Raw genomic sequence first — 17543 nt, forward strand, 5'->3', positions numbered from 1 at the left:
TGGTTTCAAAACAGCGCGGTGGTGAGGCTGACATCACAGGTGCAGCACTGTAAAGCCACTGTTGATGGTTTGCTGACACTGAGACAAATGTCACTAAATATCATTTGTTTGTTCAGAGTTTGCTGATGCACTCATGACAATATTTACTTTCATTTCATTTCATTCAAGTTGCATTACTAATGATTGGCAGTAACTACAGTAAAGAGCCTTTTTGGCTCTTTGGTAGATCAAAATAAAGATTAAGATCGACTGGATTAGCACAGATTTGTTATAATGCACTAGCTAGTATTTTAGCATATACTTTTTTTCCCCATTTGCATAGATGTGACGTCTCGTCTGCTTCCTGTGTTTGTTGTCCAACATGAACAGCTCAGTTTCACTGCTGATGGCAATCTGGGCACACAGACTGAGCACAAATAACCTCATCACCCACTACGGGAACGACTTAACGCAATTCTTTAAGCTATATTTTATCTTCCACTTCAAACACAAACATTTGCACACTAAAGATTTTGAGCAATACCCCTGCCCCTGCGCAGAGTGTGTACACAGGAAACGTAACCATTCACGACATCAGGAGTCATCTGATTAAACATTAAGAACCAGCGGTAAAAAAAATAAATATACGTTACCATCTTTAATGTCACTCAACCTGAATGGTCTGAAAAAAAAGAAAGAAGAAGCAGCAAGAAATCAAAAGAAATTACAACCAATCCTGCAGTCCAGCTTTGAGTCACACAATTAGTTCTCACATCAGTGCTTTGGGCCTCTATCCTCTGAAAATGTCCAGAGAAAATAACCTCACACAGGTAAAATGTTTGCACATGATGGAGATCAAAGAAGACAAGACCTGAAATGCTCACGATTTGACATTTGCAATACACCCTGTGTTGGCTGCAATATACTCCACAATTCAGCTCTCACTAACCACTGGCTCTGCCTGTATGAGATAACGGTTAAAGAACATCCCTCGCTGGGATTACAATATTGACAAATTAACAGTGATGTGGACTTTTGTGTCGAGCAGCCCTACATTATTCAGTGAGCATTTAGTAGTCGTGACACAGGCCAACCAAATCTTCAGACTCAATTTTGTACTCACCTAGACACCTGTTAAATGTAATGACAGCTGCGCTCTGATGTTTACTAAATCTGTCCTCAGACAAAATGAACACCTGCGAAAGTACTCGAATCCACCTTTGCAGTAGTTCGTGCTGCAGTGAGTTTCTCCAGGACATCATTTAACCTCGATGAAACACAAACACACACACAGATAAAGCAATGCCTCCTGTGGTATAGTGGCTGGTAAAAAGAAAAATTCTCCAATACAGACCAGACACACAGGGCAGTGGGATTCAACTGGTTCTGTGTCAGTGAATAATCTGATTTCTTTATTTTTGGGGGGGTTTTGTCGCTCTGATATGTGCCAGTACTGAGTCATGATTAACGAATGACACCATAAAGTTGTTATCAGAGTGAACTGTCATAATCAGATATGGTTTAAGTTGACTTAGAAGATTTTCTTTCTAGGTCAAGTTTCTTCGAGAGGGAAAATTAAGCCATTTCCTGTTGTAGTCTGGGATGGAAAAGCAAAACTATTTTGTGTTCAGGTTACTGAAAACTGCAATGCACTATTTAACACTAACAGCTGAATATCTTTTGAAATCTTTGGCAGGAAACCAAAGTAAATTACAGCAGCCATGGTTCATCTTCCAAAGATTATGTTTACTGAGGTTAAAGTTGATTACTTTTATTATGAGTTTAAGCCATAACCCAGATAAGTGGCATAAACTCTGCACTGCAGCCTATCCAGTTCCTTCCTTTCTACTGCTGACATCCTTCCCCTTTCTGTGATGACACACATAATGCTGGTCATTGCTTCTCATTTACACCACTCCATAGACAACCCACAAGCAAGTCCTCATCATAAATAAAACTAACTCCACTGAATGGATGGGCAGGCCTTTGGAAGTCTAAAGCAGCCAAGCACATATAAAAGTGAAGGCTTTGAGAAAAAAGTCACATATCCACACAATACACTTGGCCAAGAGAAACACGCCAGCAGTGGGGTTATAAAGTGATCAACGTGTAGCTTCGGCAGCATCAGCAGTAAAGCCCGTCTTCAGCTGCTGGCTAAAATGGAAACTCCGGCTGAGCCACAGGCAAGTCTGTTGAAAAGCTGACAGGCAAGAAAAAAAATCTTGCTGGATGTTAGAAATCGAGAATCCAAAAGCAGAAGTGGGTTGGTCTGCGTTGAGTTTAAAAATATCGAGTCCAGTAGGCCAGCTTCATCAGTTGTTGTTTAAAGCTGAGAGATTTAAGCAGCAGCGACTCAAAAACCAGAGAAAGTCTCTTTCAGGCACTTCATAGTCGCTCACCGAGTCCCGGTCACCGTTTAGATCAGTGGATGAAACCGTTTTTAAAAATTGACTCATCTATTAGTTTTAAAAAACGTTTGCAGATTGTATTGTATAGAAGTCAATGTGGCTGCTTTTGAAGTTGCTCGTGTAATTATGTCGTGATGCTTGTGCTGAATGTCAGTTGGTTCTTTCACTTATTGGTCTTAAAATCTGCTGCCCTCTTTGTCGAAGCTCTGCTGTGAAAAATAAATAAAGAATATATTTACGGGCAAAAAGCCCATTTAGGGCTGTTCGATATAACGGTATATATCGGATAACGATATAAAAACGTCTAACGTTTCATTTTACGCTATCGTCTGTTTCGTGGTGTCGCAAAATAAACTCTTTACGGCAATATTTGTTCATCATTTTGATGGTCACTGTAGTGGCTATATTAATTTCTTAAAGTTCTCTCTTTCTCTTATATTTAATATAACCACATTACGGACAGACAAGCGCCTGTTTTTATGCGTTGTCGTTAGCAACAACGACGGTAAAACCATCGCGTGTCCGCTTGTTTATCTTCCACATAAACCTTTCACAATAAAGCTCAAGATCCTGTTGAGACTTTTCAAAATAAACTTAATCACGTAAAAGAGTATGCAGAGTACTTACGGATGAGAAGTAAAAAAGAGCCGCCAGGTGCTAAAAAATAAACCTTAGACTCAAACGTTAGAACAGGCTTTTCCCCGCAGCACGCCGTGTAATAAATACTCACAAAGAAAACGGCGGCCGTTACAACTTATGTCTAAAAAGGTATAGTTTCATGCATCGGTTAAAACACTCGACTCCAGCTACATGACGCGCAGCTGGAAACACTTCACGCAAGTCGAGCTGCCCGAGATTCACAGAATTTACAGAAAATGTAAAATTTTTGTGATTTATATCGTTATCGGGACGATAGATGTCTTATATCGGGATATGAGATTTTGGTCATATCGCACAGCCCTAAGCCCATTGATAGATCATTTATTTATCTATCCAGATGTACTAAGTTATCACAAGCAAAGTGAAAATGAAAATTGGTTCGCTTCCCAAAAGATTTCCCTAGTTTAGATGATCCAAGATACTTCCTTATGAGCTAGTGTCATGAGGATGTCATTGTTCAAATAACTTGACTGGTTTCTTTTCCTTAAAAAGATATAAAAATATATTTGATACTGTTCAAATAATTACTTTTGTCAGAACTATGTTAAAATAAACATCTGACACAAAACTAAATTCAAAATGTTAAGAAAGTTATCATCTGAGTCGTATACAGGATGAAATAGCTCATCTATTTTTGTACTGTAACGTATCCTTGATCAAAGGCAGCATTTATTTCAGAACAATGCTGACTGTTAGCACTGCTGTTCAGGGCCCAGTGAAACAGAGAGTCACTGAAGCAGACACGAGGGCTGTGAGAATGGTAGAGTCGGAGAGCAGCAGGGCCGGGACCACAAACTGGGGCAAACACATGTCATATAACTCAGCATAAGGCTGAGCTGGAAAATCAACAAAAGGCAAGGCAGTAATCAGCAGACAAATGTAGGATTACATCTCACTCCACCTACTTGGTAAGCAGTGAGCGTCATGAAACCACCATCACGTAGAGCTCTGTCAGAACCTCCCTTTCTGCACTGCACTAAACCTATAACACACTGAAAACAGATTTAGGTGCACAAATGGGTGTCTTTGTGTAGTTTTACTACAAATTAGTTACACCTCTTTAAGGTAACTTTTTGTTTGGGTCAACCTCCAGAAGCTCTGAGGAAAGGTGACTCTTCTATGAAAACAAAGGTTCCAATGCTCCAAACAGCATATGGGGTTATGCACAACTTCTCAGCATGTAACAAAATGAATCATGCGTACATGGCCAAGCATGTTTACAATGAACCAAAGGAGAGTATTAAATCGGCCCCTCTTCTAATTTACTCCAGTGTGTGGATAACAGAGTTGCAAAAATGTCAGATCAAGAGGAAAGCCATGTCATCAATACTTGAATGCCACTGTGGCACTTTTTATACACAATCCATAGTTTTCTCTTACTTTGGTTCAGTTTTTGATGACTTCGAAATCAACTTTGTTAAGGAAGTGTGTTTTTTTCCTTTTTGTCTCTAAATCCATTTGTAATTTAGGCTTCTAAAACAGCCACCACCTTTCAAACCTCTTATCTTTGTACGAAAATGAATCGGTCTTATCTGCTGATCCACAGTGTGTTATGAGGGAAGAACTGCCTGCAGCCTCCTGTAGGTGGCTGGTTCAGAGTGACTGAACTCTTAGATCAGGCAATTTAGATTCCTTGCACAGTTTTCTACATGATGCTGCTGTTTTCTCCAACACTGACGTTCGTTTACCAGCTCTGACTGTTGCACAGATTCCCTTTTCATACTCCAACATAAAGATATGTTAAGATCATGGCAACCTGTTACTCATCTCTCTGCCCTAGCATGCAACTGAAAGTCAGCAGCTGACCTATGCAATCACACAAACCCTGCATACTTAATTAGCCTTGGGGAGAGGTGACAGAAAATGGAGGATAAAGGTCGCACTATTAAAGGGGATTAGAGAACCAAAGGACCATCAGGAATTACCAGCTCAAAAGTGCTTTTTTTGGAGTACTAGAAAGGGAAAAAATGGATGCATCTCTGATCATTTCATTCTAAAGACACAGATAGGACTGTTTAAACTAGGGAAAAAAAGCATCAAACCGCATCTCGTCTCTGCTGAAGCAAAGACAATGAGTCAATGGCATCAATGGAATGTCAACTCTTCTGTGGAGGGGAACTGAGCTTGGCCCTCCAGTATTTTTCAAAGCATTCTCTTTAAGCGGATGCCAGCTTCAATGAACGTCTCCCAGAGTTAGCAACAACTCCTGGGAGATGAAGGCAGCCAATGCCCTGGAAAAGCCCAACTCTTCAAAGGCTTGTGTGGTTGTTCCTCTGGAGAAGGTGATGTAATCTCAGAAATGTCTCCTGGCTGACGGAGAAAAAATGGTTTGACAGGAGTTAGATAAAACACAAACTTGTAAAAGGAAATGCAAATTTGGAGAAAGTAAAAGGCTATGTAGGCAGGGTAGTGAGTTCACACCACCTCCCTGCCAAATGCTGGTAAATTTGGACTGAGGGTGATTAACTGTCTCCTCTGCCAGCCACGGTGACACACAGAAACGTAGCTATTTATGGGAAATAAATCCACTAGAGGCGAGCAAACATTTTCTGACACCTTCACATATTTTAATCAGCACTATTACAAATCAATTTTAAGCAACTCGAGTCATTTTCAGACATCAACTTGGACAATTCTGGGAAAATCAGGGTGAGATATTTTCTAGAGCAAATTTACTTCAGGTATGCTTAAGTACTGGAAATATGTTGTGTGGCTTAAATGAGGGAGCTGCCTGCAGAAGGCAGGGGGCAGCACAGATGACGCCCACTTGCTAGCAGTAAATGCATCGGACTATCAGCCGAGCTCTTCACACGTCAGTGCTATCCAGCATCACACAGGCTTTACACTGGGATGCTGGAAGGTTAAAGACTGGGTAATGTCGGATCGGACTCTGTTCTCGTACACGCCGCTGTCGTGTGTGAAAACATGACCATAAAACAAAGCAGTTTCTAACTAGTGCAACATGTTTTTGTCACCAAGTCAATGTTGCCTGACTTGTAACACGAGACAGAGGAGCAGGAAATGATCTCATGCTGAACATGTCTGGTCAAGACCACAGTTAACTGCATCTAAAATGGGCATCTATTTAGTCCTGCACTAAACCACGCCTGGACAGTTGTCATCACAGACTAATATCACATAATTAGTCTTACAGTTCTACTTGTGCCTCGTCTGCCGGTCGATTTGAAAGCACAGCGGCTGTCGTGTATCCTTGACAAAAAAATACCGATTTATTTCTCAAAAATGTGAGCGCCACACTTTTCATGTGCTCGAAGAGTGCCACCACATTTCAGTAGTGTGTTAGCTGGATCGCTGAATGGTATCCATGACAACTAGCAGGCCTCACACAAATTGCTGCCTGTCAATTATATAATTACACAACATTAGGTACAGGAGGGTGACTTTTGTAGTCAATTAAATTTTAAATATCAATGGTAAAACATATAGATGTATGGTAACATTGTGATACAATATATTTGCATATACTTGCACCATGAACAGCAAGGCATTATAGTCTCCATTTAAAATTACAATGACAATCAACGATAGCCCCAGAGTAAACCTTAAGGCATCTTTGCGACTTAATCTTCAAACAGCACAAGTACATTTTTCATATCATAATTTTTCAGCTTTGATTTCGCGTAAGCCATTCCTACTCAGTTATGTTTAGTAAGAGAAAGAATAGACTATAAAATGTGAGTTTTAAATAGCTTTAAACATCTCATGTAAATATATTCAAACTACACATAATCTTAAAAACAAGCCAAAAATATGCAGTGTGCAGACTAGTGCTGGGTGAAGAAAGAATATACTCATTAACTCTCAGGGGATTTTTTTCATATGCTTTACATTTTGTTGGTGGTCTATATTCTTGAGAATTCTATCGCATAAATAATTATCCTATCAACTCATAGCGAGGAGCAATAGAAAAATCATGGTTGGATCTGTGCACTCTTATGTCAACTTTATGCGCCGCCTTCATTTTGGTTGTGTTGAGCTTGAGTTGAGAGTTGTACACAGAGACCTGCAGAGATTCTCATCATGTAGGGCCATAGAGTCCGAGTACTAATAGAATAACAGTGCAAATATAAAACGTATAAAGAAGGAATTAGCTTTAAGTCTTGCATATTTACACATTTGAGATTGTTAGCTCAAAACCAACAACATTTTGAGCTATCAAGCTATAAAGTAGCTGCACTACCTTAATTATTTAATAACATATGTTATCCCTGTGTGTTTGTTTAATCAGAGGTTATAAGGTATCCTTCATATGACTGCTGAGTATAACAGGTAAACACACAAATCACTGTTTGCTGGTCTGACATTGAATTAGATTTTTTAAAATGGCCAACCTTCATTTCTGCTTCCTGATGTCTAACTTTGATGTCTAATATCATTCTTCCTGGCTTATAAACAGTTTTGGTTTCCGATTATTATTAAAACAAGATAACCAGGATAATTATCAAGCTATATTTGATTTTGTCAATTAGCAACCAACACTACTTATGCTGCTATACAATAATCCAAATACACTCTCCAACAGTCTGTGGCATATTTAACTTGGTTTGTATTTCTTTTGTTCTTCCCTTCAGCTTAATTACAATTTAAAGTCCATGTTTGTTTTTTTTCCCACATTGCATAAATCTATTTGCCCCCAAGTCTACAAATAATCGTGTTATGCAAGATCCCAATAGTGTCCAGAATTATTGTGATATTTCCTGAGAAAAATGGTTTAACTTAACCTACCTACAACCTACAGTAAAGTGTCATCCATGTCATTTTATTAATTTAAAGTGTAACAATTATTGAAGGCTACCCTCTTTTTATAGCGTTGGGCATTTGTGATATTTTTCTTTAAACTTTAAAATTATTAACACTCTTGAGAAGAACATCTATCTAATGACATCCTCAGGCATGTTACACATATCTTTTGCTAAGTCACACATTTGCTTCGTTTGGGTTTGGCCGATGATTGCTTTAACCACATCGGGATATATTCTTACAATAAAGATGCAACAGTAGGAGATGCTGTAACTGCTCGATGGTGACAATCTCTGTAATCGAAGCTTAATCGTCAAACGTCGTGAAACGGCCACTGACACGGAGAGGCAGTTATTTTAGATCAATAACATCAATAAACATACTATATCCACCAAGGTCAGGCTTTTACCAGTGAACAGTAAACAAACCCCTGGTCGCTGCGGAAACGAGCTCAGCACCCAGCTCTGATTTTCCCTACCTGCTATTCTCTCTGCGCTCCGCCAGCATCTCAACTCATCAACAGAAGAAGAGACAAGAATATTCCACCATAAGCCAAAGACCAGCCGCTCTTCCTCCCAACAACAGTGTCTTCCTGAAACAGAGAGGCGATGGCAATGGTGTCATGCCTTCCCCTCACAGCAGCGTAAGGAGAGGAGAGGAGAAGCGCGGAGGCATGGCTCGCCTTTATTGGCAGTACCAGTGGCTTTGTTCGCCAGTCAGCACTGTGTGTGTGTATGTATGTGTGTGTGTGTGTGGTCTGCCGGGACTGGCACAGCTGATCCCCCCCTGACACCGGGTGGGGTGTACAGGGCTTTGGAGAAAGAGGAGGGGAGGAAAGGAGGGCGGGCTTTGGCCTCAACGACGACAGGAACATACCATTACCACAAGAAACGGGGAGGAGGAGTGGGAGGCAGAACTCACAGCAGTGAGCATCATTAAAAATTCATTTTCTGGCCATTTCAGTCGCCATCCTGTACATCCAAGCTCCGACAGCTCACATTAACTTTGCATTATTATGTGGTGTGCTTTCGGGGACAAGAACAGGGAATGAAAAAAGCATCTCAATTAATCTACACGTGTCACACCAAAGGCTTTGTAGAAGGCAACTGAAATATTAATATCCGATAATGTTCTTAAAAACAGAAAAGGGCTAAAATTATTAAAAACAGACTGCTATTTTAATAATTTAGTGGTTAATAGGAATGTGTGTGACTAGATGTTTAAACAATGCTTTCCTCACTAGTCAGCACTGAAAATCCCACGTACACACTGTAAGGAGACTGGGCAGTCTAAGTTCCCTGAACATAAATCTATGCAGGAATAATGTAATGATAAAGATGTTGGTTATCCCATTTTTGACCCCAAAGAGCCATCCAACAATAAAACATCAAACATGTTAGCCAACAGCATTGTTGTTATTGAGGGTCCTGCACACTATCTTTGGCATTCCTAGTTCTCCGATTACGACTGAGACCACTGCCTCCACTCTACATATCTTCTATAGCTCCTCTCCCAGGGCTTGGTATTTCTCAAGCTTCTTGTGTTCCTTCTTCCTGATGTTGCTATCACTTGGTATAGCTACATCTATCACTGCTGGACTGTCTCAGGGGCATCTTCGCACCTGGCCTGGTGTGGCAGACCCCAGCCTCAATTGATCTTGTGTTTGGAGCTTGTTCCTGTGCTGCCATGATACGTGCCTCTGTGCTGTCTTTCAGTCCAGCTTTGTGCTTCAATATTAGCTATTAGTTATAACTAAAGATTATTCTTATAGTCAACTAATTAGACAATTTTTCTTTGATTAGTCAACAATTATTTCAATAACTCTTATCTCTGATTCCTATGTGCAAACCTCCTGCTCAAGTCTGCCCAACTGGGAATATCACCCTGTTTACATCGTCTCACAGCAAATAAAAGTAATGACCCAAGAAACATATGAATCTAATAATAATAATCAAATGTATTTTTAGTATTACTCAATAGGACAATCAGAATAAAAATGAAATAAATAAAGTTTGCAGGTAATACAAGTTACAAGTGCTGGTAGGAGTTTAAAATGAATGTGCAAATAGGAAACTAAAATCGCTTCTGTCCATTCAAATAAAGCTTTAAATGAAATCAAAAAGACATCTTTTCAAATCTCCATTTCCATTTTTTATCGTCCCGCTGTTTTGCCGTTCATGCTGCGTTCTTCTTCTTAGCACTGAGTGCAGTCTTGGCAAACAATACAGCCGAGACTGCCCCATAGTGTCCTGTAGTTTAATTATGCGGCAACGAATTTTTATAGTCGACCTCATCGATTATGCTGACGAACTGTTGCACTGGGCAGGATATCTATTTAAAAAAATTAAAATACATCCTTTGCTGACATTGTGTGCATGCAATGTTGTGTATGGTGCAAGCTGTCAAGTATTTCAGCAACATTTACTGAAGAATGACTTTTAAATATATGAGCAATGAACTATACTAGTTGAGTAATGTGATTTTTTTCCTCCAACTTAAAGGACCAGTAAATTAGTCTCCAGGAACATGCTTGGTGGTTAATAATTCCCTTAAATCTATTATCAAAATAAAATACCACATTTTTTATGACTCAAGCTTCTTAAACATGAGAATTTTCTTCCTTTTTTGAAACTGTAAATTGAATATCTTTGGGTTAAGAAAAAAATAGCTTTTTTTAAAACTCCAAATTATCAATTGAAACATTTTTCACAAAGTCCTGTGGCTTAATAGACAACATGAGGAGATAAATGTCAAATTAATTGACAGTGAAAATTGCCATTAGTTTCAGTCCTGCAGAATTAGTATGTCACACTGAGATTCACATCACAGCTGTTTAGGTGCAGTGATTATGGGAATTTCCTGACCTGAAAATTGGCCTTGAAAAGTTCAGAAACCTCTACAAGAGACTGTAATGGAGCATGCTGACAGCTAGAGACATTAATGCTTCACTAAGAAGATGGTGAAATGTGACTTCCAGCGGGGAAGGACGGGATCATACTGAAACGAGTCTAGCAGAGGAAACGGATCACAGATCCACCCCACTGAACGAAACCTGCTGTACAATATCACACTTCCAAGGTTAAATGAAAGAAAAAAGAAATGTATGCTAGCAGTAGCTTAACTGTGCGACCTGTTGTGTTAAAAACCTTAAGAGATCTGCACCAACTCCAATCACTCTGCAGTTGCGGTGAGATTTTCGTTTTCGTATGAATCAAAAGTGAGAATATAATCCAACATTTTATTATAGCTTCAATGAGCACCACTAATAATCATGAATCACAGACAACAGCACCAACATTTAATATCATCTTGAGTCCAAATCGTTACTGCCATGCAGTTACAGACAGAGTGTGGGCCATGAAAATTACAGCCAATTAAACTGTGGTGATAAAAAGACCTGTGGAAATCTCTCTCCTTCAGTCTGTCCAATAAAACAGCAGACTGTATATAAGGCATTACTCCAATCTCATATATCATCAATATCCAACTCTGTGGCTGACATAAGCAGCTTCAGGTCATAAAAAATAACCACTTACTTCATATAATATGTGTAGGGATAAAACTAAAAATACTACAAAAACACCTTCAAGTATTGAAGTTAGGATGTCCTGACATACTGGCTGAATATCTGCATCAGTACTGGTTCACTGATTAGCCAATAACTTGTACTGCACCCTCATATCCAAATATGGTCACCTACAGCTGAAAAAACACAAAACAAAAACACAATACTGGCTGCTGTCACTATGGCAGAAGTCCAAAACCAGTGGGTGAGGTCACAGTGGGTGCATCTATTTTCCATACAAGCTATGGTTACATGGCATTTACCAATAATAGAGGTGGTTCCTTTTTTTATTATTTACGGAAGAGTTGAAACACTTATTTATCAATTCATAAGCTACGGTAATGTTCATAATGTTCAATGAAAAGTAAGACCGTCTCTTTATATACTCTGATTTTCTGTAGCCCTCAGCCCATTTTTGAGGAAGTACACTTTTATAGTTCTACTTTAATAAAAGGTTCACCGATTTAGAAAACAGCTGGCCTTTTTTTCCCTCAACACTACTCAAACAGAAGTAAATAGTTCTTTTATTAGGGGCACATTTTCAGCTGTGGATTAACAGCTGTGTAGACTAGTAAGTGAGGTGATTGTGGTTTATCTGACTGACTGAAAATAGATTCTATGAACTTAAGCACTGGGCCACATACCACCACTTACAGTTGACTGTGGAATTAAAACGAGATGAGAACCTTCACAAACTGTCTTGTTGTGGCATCTTTTTACAGAGCCACCTTTCAAATTCAGTGAGCGCTTTAGAATGACTCATTCTTTCACAAATGTTTATAAAAGCAGAGTGCATGGTAAGGACCTAAATTTTAATTCAATTCAATGCAGTGAAATTCAGTTTTATTTATTTAACACCAAATAACAACAACAACTGGCTTGAGGCACTTTATATTCTCAGGTTAAGACCCTACAATAATAAACTCCCTATAATATTACACCTATGACAATGGGACTGAAAAACACCTGAATTCAAAGTTTCAGGTGAATAAACCCTTAAACATTTTAAAAATCTGCAGTGTTCTGTTTTATCATGTCATCAACTTGATGTAATCCAATGGTGCGAGACAAAACATAGACACAAACTATATGGGCACAGCACATGTGTAGTGTCACTAATAGGATGTGCAGGCCCTTCCCTCGAGTGCTAATTAAGATTGATCCTCTTGTGCTTTATTAGTGCGTGCTGCGTCTTCTCATGAAAGATGACAACTAGTAAGCTGCGACTTAAGTCTGTTGTTTGACGTGGGCTTATACCAAGCCTAACACACCAGCAACTCAGGCCATATTGTTTTGTGTGTGATGCATTTGAATGGCCTGAGAAAGCTCAGTCGGTGCACTGAAAGGAAAATCAGCATTGGCCTTGAGCTGCATCATCCACAAGACTTTAATGCAGCTGCCCGGCTACACTTAATCAATAATAAGAGCCTCACAAAGTACAGGATACACCCCACAGCTCCCATCCCACCACACAAAAGCAGTTAGCAGGTAAAAATAAAATCTCTAATGGTGATATTCGATTTGTTAGTCTAGGATCTTTGCTTAGGTTTAATCTGAACCTTTGGTGTAACACTCAAAAATGCTATAGTTTCAGTTATCCTCCAGAGTGGGTTTGCTTGTTTCAGTTTACTTTATGTTTAGTTTTACAGGGTTTGTCCTGCATCCACCAAAGAGCCTTTGACATTCCTCCAAAAGAAAGAAAGGATTTTTCACCACCTTCTCTACCGAGGTTTCAATTTACTCAAGAATAAAGTAAACTTTGCCCATCACACGGACAGAAATACCAGGAAAAATGACTCTTAAAGGTCTTAAATATATGCAGACACGTGTATTTATGTGCACAGTCATTGCCCAAATGCCCATGCTGAGAAACAAAATGCCTGCTTTTAGTTAAGATTTTATTATTTTTAAGGGTCAGTTTTTGTTTGTATAATGGTAGATTGTAATGCAGTAATTATGATGTTCAGAACTGTAAAAGACAACAATACTTTGTAGTAGTACTTCTTTGTGCTGGTTGTACTCACAAATTTGAACACAGAAGCCACTTTGGCTGCTCCCTTATTCTCAAAGGTCACCACAAGAACATATACAGTTAGTTCACTAGACTCTTTCTTTCATACTCTGTTTTGTTTTAATTTTAGTTAACTATAACTTGGTGTCAACCAAATATATAACTGTTACTTACCTAAAACCCTGACATAAAAGTTGTAAAAACTGTATTGGGGCTGATAGCGCATATATAATGCAAGAATAGCTTTGGAAAACCAAGTAGGATTCCTACACAAATAGCTAGCTGAAGCAAAATCTCCATTTGTTATCAGAGTGTAGATGATGGCCAGAACAAAGCAAACTGTCATCACACTGGAAAACTACTGTTAATCTATTGCAGATCCTTGGGAATGATTCTTAATAGCTGACCGTTATAAAAGCAAGCAAAGCAGAGAGGAAATGAGTAAACAAATTCATTTAGGCCAGCATTTATGCTGACATTCGGGAGACATAAGGCACTGTCCAAACAATCAAATACTTACAGGATTAACCACTTAATCTCCCTTACCCCCCAAAATAGCAAAACAACAACAATCTACAGCTGCAGAGCGAGGACAAATGTATGCTGTTGGGTTTAATAAATGCATGAAAAGAACAGCTGTCTCCGTGTTTGTATAATTATGGCTTAGATGAAAATCAGAACACATTTTATGAATAATCAATGTAGAAATCCTTATAATTCCAACAGGGTTCATTTTTTCCTAATTGTATTTAGGTCAAAGTAAGCCCTGTTGTAGCCCCGGGGAGTAAACTCTGGATAACCAATGATAAAAGGTTCAAAGTTTCAGTGCCTGTTAGCCCTGAATCACCGTGAGAGAAAAACAGAAGAAAGGAAGACCCGGAGGCTACACAGTCAAGACTGCACCACCAAATGCTGGCAGGTCTTGAGTGACCTCAGTAAATCACAACAAAAGGGGAACTTGACAAACGCTTGGTAGACCGGGTCTAACTAACTGGAGGCAGAACACCACTAAGCCTTCTTGCCAACGCTGCTGTATTTTACAGCATAGAAATTTGCATGTGACAGTATTGCTGCCCAGAAGTGTAACCCATTTGCTTTTTTGTAGCTAAAAAAAAGTAACAGGGTTACTCCTTACAGATGAAATAAACTATATGAGTGTCACTAATGGTATTATATGTGGAAAAGGCAGTACAATCACCTCACATGGACAGCACTAAAGTCCAAGACGTTTTCCAAACAATAATAAAGAAGAAATAATTCTCAGGTGACTTGGGGGAGAGCTTTAGCTAACTGTTTGGGTTTGCACATCGACAGAACAAAGTTAAGGAATAATTCGGTTACTGGTAGTTAGCAGCAATCGGGTTTCTGTGCCTCGAGTTTTCAAATTATTCAATGTGATGCAGTGTTTATGCAGAGCAGTCCGATAAAGAAAGCTGCACTGCAGTGATAAAAGCTGCCGGGTAAGGCTTAAGAACGTGTCTGTAAAGGACTTTTAAGGACTAACTGATCAACTGTCAGCACAGTAGCTCAGTGGTTGCCTCACAGCATGAAAGATCTAAATTCAAACATAGGTAGGACCTTTCTGTGTGGAGAGTGCGAGTTCTCCCCATGTTTGGGTATCCTTTTCTCCCTCCACTGAAAGGCATGGCAGTGCTTTTAGTGTTTTTCTTGGCTCAAAAAAAGGTCTTTTAGGGGTGACTATGCACAAGAGGTCCACATATAGTTTAAAATAACCAGTCAGTGTTATCTTACTTAACAGAGGTCCATTCATTTTCCTGTTATTTCGGGCCATTTGTTAAACAAAAGTGATTTTACTGTTAACTAAATGAAAATCACACTTAAACAAATTGGTTATAAACTATTTCACTGCAGCCCTGGTGAGTTTCCTGTTGGTGAACACCAAAACCTCTTGGGGGTTGGGGGCACTAAATGTTTTTATGCAGGACAAACCCTGCTGCCTATTCTGGCACACAGCAAATACTCACAAAAAATAGTCAACACAAGATCCAAAAGCCAATGAAGTAATTTTTCCAAACCCCTCCAAGCCTACTTATTAGACTAATTATCCTAGTATTATTTCTGAATTATAGCCAGTTTGCTTGCTTGGTAACTTAACTTTTATGAGGAAAAAACATTCACCATACAGTACATGACAAACACCGACATATACTCAGGGCTTCCTGCTTCCAATGCTAGAACACAGAGACTGTTATTTATTCACACACAGCTCTCTATGTAGATATAAACTCAATTCAGAAATTGAGTTTAGCACAGCCATCAACAGCCACCTCAACTAATCAGGTTTTTAAGATTAGATTAGACTCAAATGATGCTCACTTACCAGTTCACTGCAATAACAGACCTCTACATATTCACTGCTATTTCTAGTGGCTGCTGGATGACAGTTCAGCCCCCCACCTCCCACCTTTACAAGCAGAAATGTTATGTAGCTTTTAATTGTATCGTGTGTATTTGTGTACATGTCATACCGCACCTTTCACAGTGCTCCAGCATGAAACAAGTTTTCTGCCCCATCCTGCTGCGAGGTGATTAGCTTGTGTGCAGGCATCCGGGCAGATAGCCATACACTCAGGGACAATGCGCACACACAGGTGACTGCTGCACATCAGGCGCAGAGCAGACAGTAAAATGAGGACGATGTGACCGCTATAGCTTTGCCAGTCATTGCGAATTTGCCCCTTAAAGACCAGCTACTACGAAACACTCACTGCAACCCGATTTAGCCACCTCTAATAAAAAAAATAATGCGTTTATCCAAAGCCACATACTGCACACGTACCCCGAACGTTTTAATTACCAGCGGTCCTGTGTGTTTTCCAATGGCTGCGATCTGTTAAAGTCCTGCTTTAGGACTCAGCTCCACCGTCAGTGAGTGAAAACACAACCAACCAGCAATCCCCTCAGTTTGCAGCTACGCTAGCCCACAACATGCAGCTAGCGACCAGCTGATCACTAGCGTCGGCTTATCTGAACCTCAACTGTCAAGCTAAACGGGTGACGTTCCTTCAAATGTACGGCCTTCAATAACTTTACTGCAAATAAAGATGGCAGCTGGTGTTTCCACAGTTACCGCGGGTTCGTTGTATTTTTCCCGAGGTTGCCACTGTCATGCTAACACCAGCGATAACGGTGCGGACTGTAGTTCAGCCGAGATGCACATTCCAGCCCATGCTAACTCGCATGCTAAAGCAGCTAGCACACGTTTGCTAACTAGCCACTTCCAGAGAGGAGAGCGTCTTTGGTGTACCCGCCATCTACTCACCAGTAAGCAGCGTTTGCGGCAAAATGCGTCGGTGTGAGCGTTGAAGATAACCTCCAATGTGTGAATTAAGTCGGTACGGGGCACTCCGTGTATATCCATATGTCTCAAACGATGCGTTAATCCCAAAGTGGTTGCTGCTCCCTCTCCTTCCTTTCGCCGGTCGCCATGTTTCCTCAACATCCAAATAAGCCGAGCATGTAGCCAGGTCCCAGCGCCGATTTTCCTCCTAACAGCATCCTCCTCTCGGCCCCGAGCGAGGCCGCAACTGAAACACAATCCTGACATCTGTTGGATAAAAGGAAAAACACACTCGGTGGCAGGGATTTAACGGGCACGCATTCAATTAATTTCCCTCTCTTTTATTTAAACTCACAGAATGTGTTGAGGCTGAAAAGCTTTTTGTTTTTACATTTCTTAGATTTTTTTTTTACCTCAATAGAATTATTGCACCCTTTGATCAGCACCATGGACAGCAACTGCAGTAAGCAGTCGGGGAAACAGACATATTTATTTAAGCTTGTGCTACGAACTTACATGGTCTTTTTCAACTAAACTATCACAATCCCAAAGACAACTGGAATGACTATAAGCACGGAACAAAGAAGACAGGCCTATTAACCACAGGTCCCCAAACACTGACTGGATGGGTCACTTTATAACAAACATCTCATTCAACAATCATTTCCAGTGGACCAACTTCTATATATATCATGCAAACATGTCATAGTATGAGTTTATATGTTCAACATATGAGTGTAACAATGGATGAATTCCTTATATAAACCTCTACTACTCAAACTACTCGCTCTTTAGAGCTTCATCGTTTGGGCCTTGTGCTCAGGGAAGTTGTAGACAACCCTGCTTAAACCCAGTATA

The 17543-nt window shown here is 39.8% G+C and overlaps 1 protein-coding gene across 8 annotated transcripts in view; it reads right to left on the reverse strand.

Annotated features, from left to right (window-relative positions):
• wdfy3 (WD repeat and FYVE domain containing 3) overlaps positions 1-16912 on the reverse strand; it is a 120867-nt gene extending 103955 nt beyond the window's left edge. For 7 of the 8 annotated variants that reach the window (XM_086315480.1, XM_086315484.1, XM_086315477.1 and 4 more), the window contains exon 1: positions 8287-8572. In XM_086315480.1, the coding sequence (XP_086171606.1) occupies positions 8287-8315 (29 nt within the window). In that variant the 5' untranslated portion in view covers positions 8316-8572. Of the gene's footprint in view, positions 1-8286; positions 8573-16667 lie in introns of those variants that run through there. The other variant, XM_086315479.1, reaches the window with a different exon arrangement.
• Between the last annotated feature and the right edge of the window lie 631 nt (positions 16913-17543).

This window comes from Aulonocara sp. 'chitande type north' Nkhata Bay, linkage group LG12 (genome assembly GCF_057382095.1).
Source record: "Aulonocara sp. 'chitande type north' Nkhata Bay isolate Kocher_YH1m ecotype deep benthic linkage group LG12, A_spYH_male_GT1.1, whole genome shotgun sequence".
Taxonomy (NCBI): Eukaryota; Metazoa; Chordata; class Actinopteri; order Cichliformes; family Cichlidae; genus Aulonocara; species Aulonocara sp. 'chitande type north' Nkhata Bay.